General features: G+C 36.4%; 1 protein-coding gene across 27 annotated transcripts in view; it reads right to left on the bottom strand.

Annotated features, from left to right (window-relative positions):
- NRCAM (neuronal cell adhesion molecule) overlaps positions 1 to 20,678 on the bottom strand; it is a 166,131-nt gene that overhangs the window by 55,029 nt on the left and 90,424 nt on the right. For 12 of the 27 annotated variants that reach the window (XM_055712431.1, XM_055712432.1, XM_055712439.1 and 9 more), the window contains 10 exons: positions 17,655 to 17,843; positions 15,375 to 15,392; positions 13,289 to 13,394; positions 10,254 to 10,450; positions 9,233 to 9,355; positions 8,682 to 8,852; positions 8,172 to 8,228; positions 5,997 to 6,108; positions 3,854 to 4,038; positions 2,283 to 2,414 (listed from right to left, as the gene is read on the bottom strand). In XM_055712431.1, the coding sequence (XP_055568406.1) occupies positions 2,283 to 2,414; positions 3,854 to 4,038; positions 5,997 to 6,108; positions 8,172 to 8,228; positions 8,682 to 8,852; positions 9,233 to 9,355; positions 10,254 to 10,450; positions 13,289 to 13,394; positions 15,375 to 15,392; positions 17,655 to 17,745 (1,192 nt within the window). In that variant the 5' untranslated portion in view covers positions 17,746 to 17,843. Of the gene's footprint in view, positions 1 to 2,282; positions 2,415 to 3,853; positions 4,039 to 5,996; positions 6,109 to 8,171; positions 8,229 to 8,681; positions 8,853 to 9,232; positions 9,356 to 10,253; positions 10,451 to 13,288; positions 13,395 to 15,374; positions 15,393 to 17,654; positions 17,844 to 20,678 lie in introns of those variants that run through there. The other 15 variants (XM_055712438.1, XM_055712442.1, XM_055712443.1 and 12 more) reach the window with 7 other exon arrangements.

The raw sequence follows: 20,678 nt of genomic DNA, 5'->3' as shown, positions 1-20,678 counted from the left end.
AACAAGTGAACAAAAAGGCACACTGTACTCCGTAGTTTCCAGATGAGCTTTTGTTAACTCAGAATAATCCAAAATCACAAGAATCTTAAGAACTGCACTTTCTGTGATCATGATGCTCCTCTTTCTTAGATACCCTGACAGACTCTGTACTGGAGCACCCAACCAACTTGCACTTAAAATATTTAAGGTGACTAAAACTTCACAGTTTCTCAGCAGTGAAAGTGACCTTTAACATAAGGCTGAGCTATCCTGTTATTTATTTCCTATATTCTTTTTCTTTTTTTTTCTTTTTTTCCTACTGAGGTTGAGTGGGTAATTTAATTAAAGTCTCTTAATTTTTAATGAGTTCCCTTCAATAAGACTCTGTGTACTGACTCCTCAAGGCCAGCCAGCAAATGTATACTGCCCTTGTATTTGGTAAATTCGGTGGCATCCTGCAGCTGCTTCTGAAAACACTGATTTTTAATGTTTTACTGCTATCCTGCAAGAATGCAGAACACATCATTACTTTTCTGGAAAATGTACTTGTCTGTCATTTGAACAGCATGTCTGCAGCTTTGACAAGGAGGCAGTGTGAGGCAAAGGTGAATCTCATAGGAGAAAAATATTTTACCAGTCAGGAGACCTGAAAAGGAGTTAAACGATTGGGACAGATCATAAGGCATACATTATGATATATTTATGTACAATATACAAAATAAAAAATTACACTGATATTTTCCTGGTCTTCTGTGATACCATTGTTTGATGAGGTGGTCAATGTCAGGTTACATAACTTACGTAACCAATGGAAACATCTCATCTTAAATGTCAGGCTAGACAGCTCAACTTACGTTTAATTAGGATTCCTGAAACAGGTTCTTTGCTAAATATTTCTATCTGCTTCAATATATACCCTTACTTTTCCCCAAAAAAGTTGTATATTTTTCCTTCTAGTTCAGTTTAATCTCTCCTGTATCCCAAATATTTTGGATATATCTAATGAGGGTTCTCATTTACCTGTTGCTATTTGCTAGATTCTCACTGCAGAGAATCCTCCTCCATGTCCTAAATCAGGGGTCCTCAAACTTTTTAACCAGGGGGCCGGCGCGCGGTTGCAGTGGCAGGCAGTCACCTGCGGCTGCTTGGTTTCCCCCCCCAACCCCCAGCGGGGGGGGTGGGGGGGGTGGGGTGTCTGTAAATACCAGGGGCCAGATTGAGGACCCTGGGGGGCTGTATCTGGCCCGCAGGCCATAGTTTGAGGACCCCTGTCCTAAACTCTGTGATGTCCTAAACTCATCAACAGACTTAAACATCTCCTGAAACTCCTGAAAGTTACACTGTCATGCTTCCAATAGGTCAGCACAGACCAATACTTTAGAGCATGTTATCTCCCACGAGTCAACAGGGTAGATTGTCTGGTTTTATAACACTCTTTTGTAAAAGAGGAAGAATAAAGATAGAAAAACCAAGTGTGATTTTACAGCATAGGCTATGCCAAGTACAAACCCAATGGACAACACACTGCATTGTCCTCCAAGTTCCTCCTGAGTAAGGTTGTGCTATATATAGCAGCTATCTTGTGTCTGTCATACAGCGTTGCCAGTCATAACACTGCAACAAATATGACTCAATCACCAAATCTGGGTTGCTTTTCTTACCCATGCACAGAGAAACAGCTGTTTCACTGCCCTAGGGGTTCCTTTTCTTTGATACCTACTTGGCACAATCTGTTTGCCAGGCACTTGCTGACACGTTCAGCCAGTTTTGCTGCTGCTGCTTTTTCATGCTGAAGCCTGGAAAATTCAAACATACTACAAGATGCAAATCCTGAAAAAGTGCTCTGCACATCCACAGATGTGAGGACTTGACTTCTTACGTCACCTTTACATTCCTAGACAAAATTAGTGCTGCATTGGGGTGGTAAAGGAGAGACCTAGCAAATACGACTGCCACAGCAACGCAACGGTAAACAATTACACTCCAGCAATACCCCTGTGAAAGGGGCATGGTGCAGTTCTGTTACTATGGTCCCATCTCCACAAGGATACTACTACCAGAACACCAGACAGAACAACCAGGCATACAGACACAAATTTTAGTGCTCTCAAGCGCATTAGAGGCGCAATTCATTGTTCCACTTTTATGAACCACAGTATTTTTATCACGTCATTTATAATTTAGTATTATCTGTCAGACAAAAACTATTCAAATACATGTTCCTCATTTATATTTGAAAAAAACACCCTGATATTCCTCATATTCTCTTAATCATCCTCCTGTAAGGTAGTTAAGATTCTTACTTGCTATGGGAACGCCATTTGCTAACCAGCTTATATTAGGCTTTGGGTTGCCGTTAGCTCTGCAGATCAATGTCCCATCTTCTCCAGGAGACAAGACCAAGTTTCTGGGTGCTGTTATCCAGTATGGGGCAGCTGGGGTTAAGAAGAGAAACATTGCAATTGTTTTCCAAAATTGTGTACAGAAAATCATAAGGCATAGTCATAGTAACCAGAAGATAATTCAAACAAGGTGTGTATAGATACAGACTTACACTGCTATGTTTTGGGGTTTTTTTTAATTATATATATATATATATATGTGTGTGTGTGATACTCAATGACTAAATAGTAAATTATACTTTGGCTAAACTGAGCTATTGGCTACCTGCTGCATTAAAGTTCTGAGATAATCAACAAGAAGTTCTTTGCTTTATTTAGGATTACCTGCTTTGAATCTAATTTGCCTTTCCTAAAGAAAGCAAAATTTATCTGAGTATGACATCTGCAGAGACTAGAGTGGTCTTCTGATTAACTTCAGAGATATCCATGTTCACGGTAGTTAGGTTGTTAGAAATGAATTTAGGATTGATTACATACAAATATTTCATGTCAATGATGAAATTTAGAAATGGAAAAATCTTTTGTCTCACTGAACTCAATGGGTGACTGCAGTGGGGCCAGATGTTTACCTGAGACAGCTGAAAACCCAGAGATCAAAACGGATGGAACACTGTCCTTACCAAAGGATATTCATCTATGTCTCCATCTCTTTTACAATAAATAACCACAAATAGCATATGTTATCACATCTTGCTGTTAAATTTCAGGCTTTGGATTGATGGACAGATGCAAACAGAAAATTAAACTTCTGCTTTTAAAAAGGAGGTTGAATGTGATCATAAAATGATGCTGGTCTACAACAAAATAAATGACTATTTAGCATGCAAATTAAGCACTACAGCTGATTATTTCAATGGCTAATTAGCTGTCATTCCAGATTTTTTGTTTCACAGTATTCAAAACATACTTACAATTCCTATTTGGACAAACAGACTGTAAGTGTTTTTAGAACTAGCAAGACATGGGTAAAAAACCATGAAGACAGAAAACCAGAAATGTCAATTAAGATAGAAAAAGGAAGAAGAAGACCGTAAGACAATAGTTAAATAGGGAAGAGAAAGAATCTGGGCTATATGAATGGAGAGCAGAAAAGATGGAGAAAATGAGGAGGAAATGAGGAAGTGAGATGGAGAGGATGACACAAAAACAAGAAAAAGAAGCAGTCTAATGACAGATAATCAAAGGATCTAAAACAAATGTAGCACCGGTACAAATTAAGGAATTATCTTAGTACTGTTAACAGTGCAATCTCAGTTTAGCCTGATGCTTTACAAAATAACATATTAAAAAAGAAAAAGAGATCAGAGGTAGCAAAGTCCTTCCAGTGCTAGAATTCAGTCAGTTTAATGATCATTTCCTCAGGGCTTTTTTTTATCATTACCATTTTCAGCTCTATTTTATCCTAGAAAGTTTACTTGAATCTTGCATTCTGGACCCTGACAATATTACATGAAGGATTATTTTAGTATTACCTTTAACAGTTACTGAAATGACATGATGAGCAGAACCTAATATATTTCTTGCTATACATTTGTAGTTCCCAGAGTCAGCTTCAGAAACATCTATAATCTTGAGGGTTTTCTTAAAGTTTTCAAAAAAGGTTCTGTTGGCTGGCAGCTCCCCACCCTCTTTAATCCAGCGGATTACCGGTGTGGGTCTGGAGAAGCAAAAGCACAGATCAAATTTAGAGACTGGAGAAAAGGAAGATGAGTTCAATACATTAATTATTTGAACATATGTTTTACAAACAATTATTTTAAGAGCTTTTACCCAGATTCTGGGGCACATCCAGCAAATGTGCAAAATATGCCAGCATTTGTTTCTTGGAAATGACAAGCCTCACTAACACTGTCAATGGCCATCTGTTTGTAGGCTTAATAATTACAGAATGCATTTGTCTGCTGATTAATCTAAAACCCCTGATGGTTAATAAATTAATAAAGTATATTCCAAATCTTTTTGTACTTATACTACCAAATCGATACTCATGGTGCTTTAAAAGGTAGCTTCTAGATAATGACAAGTTTATAATTGTCCTTCATGTGAGCAATATCCTAATGCTTCACGAACGTCATGAACTTTACAGCAGAGCTGTAAGGAGACAGAAATATTCCCTATGAGAAATCAAGAAAAAAATGTCAGTGCTGAGTCAAGTATAGCTACTTGTCACTGTACCATGTCTAAAACTTGGCTATGTCCTATGTTATCCACTGAAGTTGAAAGTTCTCCAAACATATGGAGATACACTTTTAAAATTACAAGGAATTACAAGGTGTTGCTTACCAAGTAGAACGTCTTCTCTCAAATAGTAATGACTCAAGGCAAATATTCCCTTAGCAGTCTAATATCACATATTTTATAACAGAGACACCTAGCAAAGTTGACTTTTAATTAAGGTATCAGTGATTAGGAATAATTGTTTTAAACAAAATCTGAATCTGACCCTTTGTGGACAACTATTTAAGCCTCCCTCACTGAATTATATTTTTTTAAAAAAAAATACATGACAGCTAAAGACACAAAGCCATATAATGTATAATTTTTCCGCATTTTTATCCAGCCATTTTACTGGGGTTTGCATTGCTGAATACTTTTATTGCAGGTTGTCAAAACAATATGTAACTGTATTGCAGATGAAGATTACCCAGGCTGATGCTACTCACACTCTCAGGTGTGGCTTTGCTAGTGCGGCTGATGCAGACACCTGAGCAGATCACAGCCGAGACAGAAAACATGGCACTGACGTGTGTGTCAAGTTGCACATGAATGTGGCCTATGAAGCTTATGCAAGTGAACACGCGTGCATGATGCTGTGCTGCATTATTTGCCATTTTTGGCTTTCCTCATGGCTATCTCAGAGAACTCTGCATTATATGCTTTCGTGCACTGTAAATATGTTTACAGTTCCTGAAATAGTTAGTAAAGATTTTCCATTCCTTCACTAACTAATCTATTCTCAGATTTCTTCCTGAGAATGAAACTGACTAATCAAACTAATTTATGAAGTTAAATTGCTCTTTAGTCATTTTCTACTTGCATAATAACCAGCAGGAGCAAACTTCCATTACATCGAAGAAACAAGCACCAATTAAATTCAATTACAATGAGAAATTGGATGCAAGGAGCTGAACGTATGTTCTAACAACTCCCACCTAGCTGATCTACTAAGTAATTATTAGCATATGTAAGCAGCTTTTAAAGCTTAGATGAGTGGATTCTTAGCTCTTTTTATATAATATGAGAATCTAATGATTGTAAATTCAGGAAAAAAATGGAGGCTTGATTCCTGAGTTCAATTCTGTAGATGTGTGTCCACGTTTACCATATGGCATTTCTTGCTTGTGTCCTTAAAAAACCCCCGATGGTACAACCTGAATCCTTTGCATAGGATTTGCGGATATGAGAAGGCAGAGGCCATACTTAGGTTCATAGTTTTAAAATCTGCTGATACCCAAGTAAATGGTGGACTTCCTTAAAAAAGCTCTTTCTAATTTCCATTTTTGTTTCATTGATATACGTAAGCTTACATAGTCATAATGTTTTAAGCATCTCTGAAATGTCTCCCCCTGTTTCAGTATTTTTATTTAGAAAAACACTGTCTAAGAAGTAACTCACAATCCTGCTGCAATGCACTCCAACAAAAGCACATTTCCTCTGAGTTCCACTTTGGTACTTGTGCTACCTGTTGGTGTTAGAAGAACTGGCTGTCTTTCTGTAACTGGCTTCGCTGGAACAAGAAAAAAAAAAAGTTTAAAATTTTAATACTGATCAAACGCATAGAACCATTCTCACTTTTCAGACAGAGATTTCGCTCCACATTGGCCATTTAATTAAAAATCATTGTGTTACAGAACTAAATATACAGCTCAACAAATTAGGTTTTTGACAGACATATCTCAACCTGTTAAATGCTGTAATTTTGAACACATACATGAAACATGTTATTATTAAAGACAGAAGCAACTGACACATAGTTTTTAATAGGCAACTATGCAGCCTTAATCCTAAGCAGCCCCTATTCACTTCAGCAGAACTATTATGGGGAGTAAGAGGTCACTGTTGGGAGTCATGGTGCAAAACTGAAAGTTACCAAAAAATTCTGGGCTTCCATTACAACACAAATAAAGCAAAGTTAGTGTATTCAGAAATATAAACCAAGGAGATACAAGGTACACTCCACTTTGCAATATGCATTGTTCAGTATTTTCTACGCAATGTGGGATGTCTTTTCAGAAGTTAAGCCTTGTACTCTCCTCTTACCATACATTTAACTAATTCAGTCTGTTCCCCCAGTCTGGTAATAAAGAACCACTGATTAACCCACAAGAAATAATCACAGCAAAAAGGCAGCTATAAATATAAGACATATGTCTGACACTATACTCTGCTGACTTTTGAAGTATTGTGGTATTTCATGTGCCTTCGTGGAAGACAGAATAAGAGTGCTTTCTGTAATAATAGAGTGCTTTCTGTAAATACTGCTTTTTTACAGCAGTTTTAAAGTAAGGAATAAATTGCTCTGAAGTGCAGTATCAGTCTGAATCATTAAATTACCACATATTTTAAAAATGCAAGCAGAAACATAACCTCTTGTTTATCAGGGTATAGGATTTACTGACAGATTAATATAGTTTTAATACAGTATGTCCTATGAAGTCCTTAAAAACTAGTACAGAAACAACATAAAGTTGGGAGAAAAGCACAGTCTAGAAACAAGAATACAGTTGACAGTCACAGGCAGTAACTAATCCACCCAGTTTCAGCAGTGCTAATGACTGCTAATGCATTCTGCAAGACTATGAAAATTCAGAAGAATTACCTCTACTATTTCTGAGCTGTGAGCCAACTGACTGGTGTTTTCCCCACTAATCGAAGCTAACATATCATTCTGTGTTGAGGCACCTATTTCTTGTCTGTTCCTGAATGACACCATATTTTTATGCAGAAAATTAAAATAATATGTGCCCCTAGATTTATTTTAAATTCCCGTAAATTATGGTTTAATATATACAAATATGGTTTAATATGACAAGGAAAAAGACAAAATTAGAATAAATTTCATGTATTTTCCATCTCACACAATATCAAGTGGAAAGTCTAGAAGCTCAAGGTGTACAGTATCAGTGTTGCTCCAAAGTCACACTCGCTAAACACACATACACCTATTCAGGAGGATTTAATTTACCATATACAAAAGACCATTCAACATAGATTAATGTAAAGATCAGCTTAAACACCAGACAAACAAAACTGATTTTTCCCCTACAAAGTTATTTATACAGATAGTATTAAAGTATTTAATTAATTACAGCTTTACATTTATTAAGTATGTTAAAATGAATGGTACATTCAATAAGCTATTAAATGTGAAGTGCATCTGTTAAATGCCTTATTTTTGTTATTTATTATGCAGCATGTAATATTGAATAGTCCTAGTGATAATGATCATATCAAACTATTAAATAAATTGGAGGAAGAATATAAAAAACCAACACAGTATAGAAGCCATCAAAGAGACAATTTTTAAAATCTGCCCCAGTGTGGAAGGACTTATTTATTGTAAGACTTTATATTTTTTATGAGCCATATGCTACAAGAACGTTGAAACATTAAATATTTGAAGGGATCACACTGTAGTCTCTTTCTAAAGTATGTATTATCACCAGCACTAATAATACCTTCATTAGAAACTGAAAAAGGAGCAAAATGTTAAGTAGCCATGGATGTGAAGTTAGTTAACTAAATGCTACTGTGAAACAGGGAGTATCAGTGGGGACCAGTGTAACTCACCACCATAAATATCAGTGTCACTCAAATTAGCAGCTATAGTGTCATTCAATGAATCCACTGAAATAAACAGAATATCATGAAGAATGCATACAAGAGGGATAAATCAAAATACTGGGAATCAAAAGGTGATGATATGGCCACGGCGAGTTAATCAAATGATTGATTAATTTGTTTCAATAGTTACAGTAATCATAATAACTTGATACCCTTGGACATGAAAAGCACCTGAAAACCATTATTTTTTACACTGTATTTCTGCAATATTTCAAATCTTACAGAACATTTTTTCAAAGACAAAGCCTTATAAAGGGGAAAAAATGACAGCATTTAAAATTAATTGTATATCAGGAAAACTGGAGATTACATTTTAAGTTTATACAGTAACGACATTTCTTATTCAGAATTAAAATGACAAAATTCTCTATCGTAACACTACTTAACTTTGGCAAATAACTTGAGAATTCTGGATAAATATTGTGTAACTACGTAATTAGGTAATGCAATACCTACTTGAAAAGACTTTTACAGAAATGGGTTGCTTCTGCTGTATAGTTTGTGTATGATTAAATCTTGCATAGCAAATATAGTCCTCCCGGGTGTCTTCTGGTTGTACATTAGAAAAATAAAGGTCTCCATTTAGACCTTGGGAAACTCTTTCACTTTGAGGCAGCCTTTGGAAAGCTAAGGGAAAACAAGAACACATTTATCTCAATTATAATACACACTCCAGCATTATGACCTGCAGACTCCATGTTCACTCAATTACGCTGTTTGTGGGTTTGTAAATATATAGATCTTTTTCTACTTTTCCTCTTGAAGTCCCTTGTCTTCCCATTCTTCCACAATGGGTTAATCTACAGCTTACATTAAGATCTCCAGCTGCTTTTGGCTTCATGCTTTTGGGCTGCATGTCTGCTTGTTTCTTCATTTCTACAGAAATGGAAATTCTCTGAATTTTAACTTAGAGGGAAACTCCACCATCTGTGGTCCTGGTAAGCAACGATCAGCTATGTAAAAAACCTGCAAAAAGTAAATTAATTCTGCATAAAAAGCTAACTCACCATTATCCATCCAAAATATTATAGGTGGTGGTAAGCCAACAGGAGGTCTGCAGTGTAGTACTAGTGAATCACCTTCTCGAACCTGATTTGGTTCTAGTTTTTCTTTCGTCCACAAAGGAGATCCTATACAAAGTAATTTTAACACACATACAAACTATGGATTGACAAAACCTCCACAATTTAAAGAAATGCACATAATATTCCAGAAAAACATGCATCAGAATGTTAAGTCCTATCAAGTTTCCTAAAGATTTAATTTTTGTATTTTTTTTTTATTTTCTTGGAAGAAAACTAGGTTTTCTTTAAAACATTTTGTACAGCAATGATTTGCTGAAATTATAATAAACTGATGCAAATTACTTTGGCTACTCACTGAAGTTTCTGTAAAAAATCTTGCAAAGTTTTAAATATGATAATGAAAGAAAGAAAAAAACCCTGATGCACTAAATCAGAAAAAAAAAAAGGTAGACCTTCCTGAAACAGCATTATACACATACAGTTTTATCTAAACTTATGAGAACAGAATATTTAAAAATTAGAAGCTTGAGAAACTGATCTGAGATTAAAATCACATGAAAAGCTGCAGAAAGAGCCTATTATTAATCAAAATCTTTTAGCTTTATCTTCTTTTTAGTCCCAATCTGTTCTGTATTAAAGCTATTATAAAAACTATCAAATACATGAATCAGAAAGAAAATAAAAATTGTCCTCATCCATGATGGGCATTAAGGTTTTAAACAGTTTATTCTAATTGTAGTGTCACATATAAACCCCAATTTTAAACATGACCCAGACGTAACAAAATAACATCAGGAAAGCATTTTGGTTATTGAATTTTCTAAGGAATAATGGAGAGAACATGCAATGCATTAAATTTGCGTATCAGAAGCTATACAATAACTTCTAACATGATCAGTTTGATGATTAAATTTTTAAGACAGGAAAAAAGAAGCAAAACATTAATAAGAAAATAAGCAAACTGAAGTGTTTCACATTTACAAACATTAAGAGCTTCACTTACTAGAGGGCCTTATAACAATATTGTTGGAAATGGCTGCTCCTCGTTCATTCCTTGCTGTACACTGGTATACCCCTTCATATGCTTCTGCCTTCCCACCATTCATAATATTTATGACAAGGGTCCCTGAATTTGGTTTCATTGTTACCTGTGCATCTTTATCTATATCAAAATGAGTTCCATTGCGTGTCCAGGAGAAACTAAAATAATAAAAACAGAAAGAAAAGTTTCTTCTTCAGTTGCCTTTTGTAGATTGTATAGAGAGAAAGAAGAAAAAAGTAATTTTCAAAAATACATGGTGTTTTTTCTTTAGCAGACAAGTTAGACTTGTTCCCAAACTAAATTAACTAATAAAGGAATAGAGCACTTTTTTAATATAAGAAATCTGGCAATACTTTAAGATAAAAGCCTTGGCAGAACTTGTTAACAGGAGCCATTTCAAAGTCAATATTTTTTTAAAAAAAATTACATTACAAGATTCTGAAGTTAATCATATAATGAAAAGAACTGATTTGCTTTCCACCAAAGATGATACAGTAACATCTGTGAGAACTGATATTGCTAAAGCTGCATTAGGATTTCCATTATAAAGCCTATTGTTGAAAGGGTTTATAAACCTGCCTTTAAAAACTTGCTCTGGGCTGAAATGTGTCATCTCAGGTCCCAGCAGGAGACCATTTATTTTAATTGGTTTGGCCATTTTAAAGTTAAGCAAGTGAATTAAAGACTGCATGGTGAGGTTATTTTCACTACTTTAATGCAAACAACCACGATTCTTTAAATGAAATTTTGCAGTCTGATAGCCCATAATTAAACTAGTAAATTTACACTGGTGTTACTCAAAGCAAGAGATGTTTTGAAAAGTAGTCACTAAAAATGAAGGCTATTAGAACTCATAAAAAAAATGTAAAAAAGCAGAGAGTCCATCTGTGACCTATACTACCGTGAACACCCAATTTCTTACTTATGCTTTGTTAATGGTCAAAAGTACAATTACCGAGAGCTAGATCAACACTTATGAAGTGCTGAGCACTCACAGGTTCAAATGCTGTGAACAGCAGTTTTTGCACTTGTTACATTTCAGCTTCATAATCTTAAACATAAACACTATATATGATTACGGGTTAGAATGCTTCCTAGAAGTATAAACTTACATGGTACTGGAAAAACTTTAAGTTCTAAGTCACTCAAATCATGCGCTGACCTGCAGCAGGAGAGCAGGACTGGACATGCTAGTTGCACTTTGTAGTGGTGGAGAGCAGAACTGGACCTGGCCAGCAGTACTGGACTTGGCCAGCACCATAGCGTTTTGGGGAGGACTAGTGTGCACAGTGAACCAATAATGAATTTCTTTCTTACGGCCTTGCGGATGAAGCAGGAGAACATGGGGTTTCTGTAATCCTCTGCTACCAAATAACACTGAAGGATACAGGGGATTGTAATACAGCCTCAGATAAGACGTGGCAAATGTGGTACAAACCCCTGAATTTGATATACGTGAAAGTCAGAATCTTTGCTGCTCAAGCTCTAGGTAGCAGCACATCCACAAACCTTTATGCAACTGCTCTCACCAATAAGAAGTTATCCTGGTTTAATAAACCATTCACGCTCCAGGCTGAAAAAGTTCATCTTCAAATTCAGAGCTCTGAAGCAGCTCAAGCTGCAATATGTATTTGGAGGTCATGAAGACTGACGGACCAGAGTAACTATTGAAATAAATTATTCGGATGCCTAAGCAAAACTAAGCACAAGCTTATAAAACTTAGAAAAACAAGCTTAGAAAACTTAGAAAATTCTGCACTTAAATCCTGTGTAGCAGGGGAACAAAGTGAGACACAGGCTTGATGGGGAAGATGAGGCTGTACAGTAGAGAGCCCTGGCACATGACTCAGATATATCAAAGTCTCACAGACAGTGCTCTTGTTCTTCCAGGTAAATCTAACCCAAAAAGGTGTTCAAGAGAAACATCTGCAGAAGCAGTACAGTTGTGCACATTGCGCCTGATGATCATCTGATTCTCCAGGTCAACACCCAGGCTCTTGACAACGGCACTGTGCCTCCTAAATTAAAATGTTGGCAAACACAGCAGCTTTATGGCTGTGTAACGGTGATCTCCCATCTTCTCCATTCTGCTGCCCAGCATGATAATGACCATGATCCCAAGGCAACCAGAAGGAATAATGTAGAAAAAGTCATTATTCAGAAGTACATTTAATGACGTCTGTGTGTGTCTGAATGAACAATCATAGACTGACCTCACTATTGTAGGATAAACACTACTGAGAGCAGAGATGCACATTTCTCTTCATAGTCTCTGAAATCAGAAGCAGTTACTAGCAATGCCAGAATGTTTCATAGCTACTGCTGTTTCCAGTAGTAGCTCAGCATCTTGAAATGAGTACTTTTCACATATTTTAAGATACTTGAATAGGGCCTTAAAATGAAAAATGATCGGGAATCTGACCTATACCCAGGGCTACCATTTCTGCCAAACCCAAATCTTAAGGCTATTAAATACACTTGGTAAATCGTGGATACTGATCATTAAAACTGATACACATTACATAACTTCTGGCCAAATGCTTATGTATTTCAAGATGGGCCTTGTAAAATGGAATGATCTACAAAACATTAAATTTTAATTTATTAGTGTTACTCTGTATTTATTCAATGCCCACTCTTAGAAACTGCCTAAATCTGGAATGTGATCCAGTGCATAGTATGGCATGCCTCCTGGTGCCTTCCATGGGCAGTTACCTATTTGCTCTTCTAATAATCAAGTATTATTTTATTGTATGAGCTTTGAGGAGAAAAAAAATACTACAGTTCCTTGAAGACTACAGAAAAGTTTAAACAAGTATGAGAAGAGTCAAATTTATATCACTATCTGTTAGCTGTTTAAATTACAAAGGTAGAAGCGTATGCATGTTTCTGTGTGTGCAAGCAGATACATATGCATACACTTGTTCGTTTACGTTATTTTCTCCTAGTTTTCCTACACTGTTAGGCCAACAAAAGCAGAACAAAATGCTACTAACCTAGGAGGTGGCTTTCCTTTTGCTTCACACTGTATTACAATATTCTCTCGAGGGTCAACAATGTAATCTTTTGGAGATTGCTGCGTTATTGTAGGAGGTTGTGACACTTCATTATGGAATATAAGAAACAGAATAATTTAACAGTATTTTCAAAGTACCAGGGAAACTGTTTTGTAAGCACAGAAAGCAGAATTGCAATTAGCAATCAAATCATCAACAGAAAAGCAGGATTAAAGTATACTTTGTATTAGGAGGCTGAAGCCCTCTACTCCTGTAAATCAGCGTAGCTATAGCAACTTCCAACTGAGCTATGCTGATTTACAGCAGATGAAGACTTGGGCCAAAAAGTGTAATGAATATCAATCATTTCTATACATCATATTTCAACAGATTTTCACAAAATCAAAGGACACAGAATTCTAAGTTCAATATATCCTGAATGAGGAATTGTGAGACATAGATCCACACAAAATGCTTTTTACCACACAGAAGGAAAAAAAAAATACATTGTTTTGTGTTTCTAAAAATTTTATGTATTTCCAAATTCTCTATGGGTGTAAACTTTTGAGACATTTATTACATTCAACGTATTGAATTAATCTACAAAGCATGCTTTTAGAAGCTACTTTTCAGGAGTAAAAAATGTGTTATAAGACACTGTAAAAAAATTACAAAAATAGTAACTAATTTCTAAAGAGTGAACGTGCAGGAAAAAGTAGTACTGATTCTCCTTAAAAAAACCAACAAAAATGTAGTCAATCTTGTGAATTTCCCCAGGAGAAAAAAAACATTTAACATCTATGATGTATCAAGTACTCTAGAATAAGCAGCACAAAACCAAATTTATTCACCTAACAAAGTGGTTGCTGCCTACCTATTTAAAGTAACTTACAAACTGTCAGCATTATCTATGCTTATTTTTGCATTAAAAAAAACCCCACAACCCGGTTATGGTATTGACACTGAGAAAGCTCTCTTCCTAAAGATGATTAATCTGTTTATAGTTTAGTGACATCTAAAGGAACCAAGTGAACATTCTTGTCTTAAATGTTGTAAATTGTCCAGCAACACACTTTGCTAGTACTTTGGGGTCATTTCTATCCACTTAGGCAAAACATTTCAATCATGAGAGAAGTGTTCTCACGCATCTCTCTAGCCAGTTAAAATTGTAGAACTGGGATTTTTATTTTAAGTCTTCCCTACCATTATGCATTAAGTATTCTGAAGCACAGAAAGATGTAGCTCTCTGTAAAGCCCTACCCACAAGAAATAGCCAGGGAAAAAAACCAGATCATGGAACCATAATGAGATACAGCAGCTAAGCAAAACAGGCCGTGCAGAGCTGGGTTTTGCTCCTCTTTCTCACTGCAGAGAGTGCTTAAAAGAGGAAGGCAACACTTTTACATAATGATGACGTTTTCTGTATTTCCTTAGAGTGGCTCTTTGAAGACAGTCCTATTCCCTCTCAGAGGCAGTTCTCCAGTACATGTCAGATGCTTACTTGGGAAAAGCAAGCACACTCTGAAAAGGGACGTGACATGAACACTGCCCAACATACAGGATATTCCACCTGATGTACATCAAAAACCTGAAGTCTCCACTCCTGTACTATGCACTGCACTTAAAACTTATTAAATTAACCATGACACTAACGCTGAGTTAGGAGAGTCCACAGAAGATGAGGTCTACTTAAATATCAGCTGTTTTTTTAAGGATATAAAAGTATCTCCAACTCAGACATGTAAAATAGTTTATAAGTATATATATTCCAATGAATTTATTTTTTATCAAATACATTTACTCCTGAAAGTAGTAATGAAAGATTGCTCATGCTGATATTGAGTAAAGATTTTAATGTTCAGATAGCACACAACCAAAAATCACACAATTAATTTGTTCAAAATATCAGAACACTGATTTATGTACAGTAGTATTTTCTGAACACTGCATGCACAAAACATCTAGCTACAGCAAACAAAATTATTAACCAAATGTCACACATTTTTGGACGGCAAATTCTATTTGCAACACAATCAGTATAAATTTTCAGCAGCACACAGCCTAATTCTTGTGGACAGGAACTTACATTCTTCTAGAAGTTTTGCTTTTATTCCCCCATCAGAATCAGCAGTTGAATGGACAAATGGAGATTAAAGAGAAACATTTGTTAGTTAAAAGAAAATTAGCATTTTTGAGAGGGAAGATAAGTAGCTCTGACAAGCACATTGGTCACCATTAAAAAGAAAACATTTAAGATATTTAGTATTGTAACCCATGCAGTGATGCCTGAAATTCCAGCCATGATTTCCACTGTGTCAGACATTAGTACATTCATCTCAAAGTCTGTGATATGAGAAACTTTTTTGAAGTGTTGACTTTTTAAGGGCAACCATGGTATGTGGCCTTGCAAGGGCCACAAAACACTGATACTGAGAGACAGCAAATCAGAATTAATGGAGTGCACTGCCCTCATGATGCAGTCAAAATCAATCCACCCATATGATCATATGCAAGAACAAAGAGAATGCTTCAGGCTAAAATTCTTGCAAAGACGAAGGCACCTAATCCTACTCAACAGACATGCAATCCCTTTTGGTCTGAAAAATAACTAAACCAAAAAAAAAAATAATCTTAGTTGTCACATCTTTATTGCTTACTTCAAATACTTTGCATAGAGGTCTTCCCATCAATAACATTTTAAAGCAAGTCAGACTTCTTTTGGTCAGCTACATAGTCATCCTACTCTGAGGCACTGATGAGCACAGGAACTGTATACCTGGATGAAACCTAAAGGTTCAGCTAATCAAGTATGTTCTCACCACCAGGTCTCTGTAGGGGCCATGTGGGGAAGACCCACAGAAAACACAAGTCCTTCCCTTGTGGTGCTTTCCCACAGCCCATTCTAATCATTATTTATGAAAGCAATACCATCATTATAGATGTAATTTTGATTAACAAGATTTTTGGCTAAAAACTGAAGTATGGAACTTTATCAGACTTAACAAAGTTATTAAACATTATGCGGTAGGAGACAAGTTAATTGAGAGTTAAACATGACACATCTAAAAGGGCTACTCATTTTTGCCTACTGATGCTCTATACAAAAGATAATAGTGGTGCACAATTTACATTAGTTCCTAAACTACAAGATGGGTTTAAAACACTATTTCTAGCCTGTAAAAACATTTAGAGAGAACTTAAGTTTAGAAAAGGATTTTTAAAGCCCTCTTTAAGCTACACTATTGCTCTAAAGGCATACACACCAAGTCTGCTGTGATTCAGATATATTGATCTTGTTACAGAAATACAGGTCATTGGTTTGAGAAGCTTGTAAATATGCATGGAGAAAAAAACACCAAAGCAGTTGCAACTTATGTCAATGATTAAAGAAAATCATGCATTTATGGAAGGTAGGAACATATCAAAAACATGGGTGTAAAGAAAGCCGTGCGAATTAGAATTGTAGGCAAATTTACTGATGTATTAATCCATCAATTTAACACCAGCTCTAATATTCTCTTCTCTGGTAATCAGTTTAACAAATGAATAGTCACTGTGAGGTGCAACACGGTTCACTGGATTTTGAAAATGTGATCATGCTTATCTTAAGAAGTAAATAACAACCTGAAGCATGAATAATTTCATAAAAACAGCTATTAGGGCTATAAAACACAACAGCTACCATTGTTTCCTTTTCAGCATGGAGCGCTACCTTCAAGGTTCCCCGCTAAAACAGAATTTCAGATCATGGGATTTCCCTTCTTCTAGATGCTTCCTCACTGTTTGATGCTGGAGTTCCCTACTCAGCACACAAGCTTTTAACTTAAAGTTAGGTACTTAACTGTTTCCAGGCACTGCTCAGGAAATATAACAGCCTAACTTACTCTCCCGGATCAAAGTATTTGAATCTTTTACTAGAACTCGTAACTGAAGTTCCAGAAGAACTGGAAACTTCTTACATGAAGGTAAGGGTGACTGCTTAGAGCAGCTAAGAATTGTCCTGGGGTTTTCAGCAAATTGTCAATATGATCTTAAGTTCACAAATAATTAGCATTTAACTAGGCTTCTCTGCCCTTCTTCATTTTCACCAAATAGTCAATCAAGGTACACTGAAGTGTGAGTATTCATGAGAAACATAAGTTAACCCTTCTCAAGCAAACAATGTAAGTCATTTTACATGCAGGTTTTTTAAAATTTTCAGTGAATTAGTGTAAATATTCATAATCATAATGTCCTGACTGAAGTGAGCAAACACACTCCACATTTAGCTTCATGCTGAAGTTATCTTCATCTTCCTATACAGAAATTATATACTAATCTTCCATTATTCCATTAACCTGCACTTATTTAGCAGGTTAATACTTACAGTCAAGAGGTACTTCCAATGCAGAAATCATTTGGCACAGAAAGAGGACCAAGGAAGCTTTGCTTGCAGATACGCTCTTCTTTCTCATCATGATTTTAGGCTGTATTGACTAAATCACACTTGAAGAATGGAGTTCAACTTCATCAGACTAGGTAGCTTGGAACAGTTATGTAGACATAGACAAGGGTCCTGGTAAATAAGAAAGTAACAATATGTAGATACTATGGAGAGTTGAATAGTATCTTAATATTATGAAATACCAGCAGTCTACATACAGTATTCAGGGATAATAGTTAAACCATGTGCTCTAATGAAATCCAAGCAGAGATGCAGAAGTTCTTAGGACACCTAGATCATAACGCTTCCCTACAGAAGTGAGTGAACAACTCCTATAACCTTGCTGAATGGAAATACAAATGGCTCTCCTAAGAAGGACAGAGCATCACTCCAGCTAGTTAAAAACCAGTACGTAGTCTCCAGTAGATTTACGAGATTAAAGCTCTGAATGCCTACCTAGTCTCTCTTTCAAGCACCCTGCACAATTCTTGGAAGGAGTTATTTTAGGCACCTACTTCAATGAATACATATCTGGCCACAAATTTGCTAAATAAACTGTGGGATCTTCCTGCAGCTTTGAGTTAGGTATCTGAGCTTCTCCCTGCTTTGGAACTCTTGCTAATAAGCAGCTGTACGGATTGCCACGCTGAGGTGCTAGTTTATGTATTGTATAGGAACTTAGGCTTCTATTCCTGGATTTCTGATTCCACCCAAAAGACACAACATTGAAATACTTTGTCATTTCTAGTCTGAAACCAAAATCTAATTAACTGGCAGCACACTATCAAACTGCCTTCTCCTCGTTTCCTACATGAAGAGGTGGCAGAAATGAAACTTGAGGGAAATCTGTTCTTTGAGATTTGCTAGATGTTCTCCCTTAACCAAGCACGAGAGATCACAGTAGTCACAACAAAATGGCTCTGGCTCCCTCCTTATTTTTACAGCATTCAGGACCAAGCTCCGATTTAGAAGAATGGTGAAGGAGTAAAAACAAGCTGCCTGCAAGCCCTGTCATCATCACTGGTGACCAACAAAGACCTAGAAGAACACAGCCTTAGAAATCCAAATGGTGTTTACACAACACATTCTCCGTAAATGGACATCAGCTGAGAAAGTACTTCCAGATGCCAGACAGTTCAGGTTCAGAAACTTAACATCGCAGTGATCAGCATTATTTTCCCTTGAAGAGAGCACTTCCTCAGCTATGCCTATGGATGTGAAACTCAATGCTATCAAGTTCACAAGGAGTTAAAGTTGCAAAGAACCAGCACAGTTTCCTATGCTCCTGCTGCATTGAGGCTTCTCCAGAGAGTGCCTGAGAGCACTCCAGTGTGTTTCATGCAATGAAATGCTCCCCAGAAGAGTTGGGTTCCATCATACAGCTGTCTGCTGTTCCCCAGTTAAACTAGGTTCTCACACACTGTTTTCCTGATCTTTATTGTCATCTCCTCATTACAATTAACAAGGTGCCCTCCTCTGTACAATGTGTTTGATCCCGAATTTTCAGGATACTCTTTGAAGTATTCTACAAGCAAACTTTGACTTTTATTGTTTCTTCTCTGAGCAAATTTCAGTTCTCCTTATGAAACTCTGAGAACCTGATTATCCACTTTCTTGTCTTGTTCTTTCACCATGTAAAATGGGTATTGCAGTGATTTAAGAGCATTTTAAAATTAAATTCCTTTCCCTTTGAACAAGTACAAACGAATATGCAAGCAGTGGTGAATCACGCAAGTGCAATTGAAATGATTGGTAAAGTAATACCCTTGAGAAAATGCCTCACACTGACCACCTCTGCTACTGCAATGTTCAGTAGGATACCCATTAAGTCTTCTCCTGGGATGTTTGTATATAATAAGAGAACTCAACAGGCAGCAGGAATTATACAGCTGAGCCTGCACACCGACTTTGTCATTCTTCAGAGGGGCAACGTGCCCAAATGGTTTGTGATAGAACATATTTAAAGGGAAATTATTTCAGGTTTGTCAGCACAACTGGGTGCTCTTGTTGAATATATTCAAGATTAAATCTGACGTAATTTAGTATGAATACAACAACTGCTGAGTGTAACTAAACATTGCTTTGACATAGTATTATCTACTACAAAATAAGGCCAGGGCTCTAAGTGCAGATCAGTGTAAAGGCCTTGATTTCAAAACTTGCAATATTTATACAGCAGATTGCCTTTTCCTCCAGATAATTTATTTAAGACTCATAACTCAGACATCTTGCCCTACCCTTTTCATAGGAAAACACATATATTTTGACAGCACATTCAGGAGTCTATTCACTGATTTGTACAAAATACCTACATACTTCTTATGTACATAACAAAGTATCACTTGCTATACCTTCTGTGCTTCTTGCCAAGATGCTGATTGTGAGTAAAAACATGGACTAAAGGTTACAGTGTGGCAAACAGGAGTCAACTTCAATATGAACGCAGAAGTAAAGTATAATAATATTTGGTCACAAAATACCATACCAGATTTCAAAGGGAGGGCTTTTAGGTATGACAAAAGAAAAAGTATCAAGTGAGAGACATTCACTTTTTTCTCTTCTTTAAGTATTACTACTTTTTACAGATGAGCTGCAGAAAAACATGACTGGAAGAATGAAAGCACCAGTGAGCCTAAGGTAGAATATTCACAAAGTGCACAAAACACAGTTTGGTGTCGGTGATCTCTTCGCTAGAAGAAACAGCATGCATATGGAAGGGATCATCTGAGAGGCAGAATCCAAGATTCCTTTTCACACTATAAATCAAATGGTACAGGGACCTTCTTGATTTTTAAGAGCTTAAGAACAAATGAATCAGAGTGTCACAGAATCACTTAGGTTGGAAAAGACCTTTAAGATCACCAAGTCCAATCATTAAGATAACAATGCCAAGTCAGTCCCCAGGTGCCACATCTACACGTCTTTTAAATGCTTCCAGGGATGGTGACTCCACCACTTCCCTGGGCA

Source organism: Falco cherrug, chromosome 5 (genome assembly GCF_023634085.1).
Source record: "Falco cherrug isolate bFalChe1 chromosome 5, bFalChe1.pri, whole genome shotgun sequence".
NCBI classification, from domain to species: domain Eukaryota; kingdom Metazoa; phylum Chordata; class Aves; order Falconiformes; family Falconidae; genus Falco; species Falco cherrug.
The sequence above is the reverse complement of the archived record's forward strand: the minus strand, read 5'-3'. Positions and strand labels throughout refer to the sequence as shown.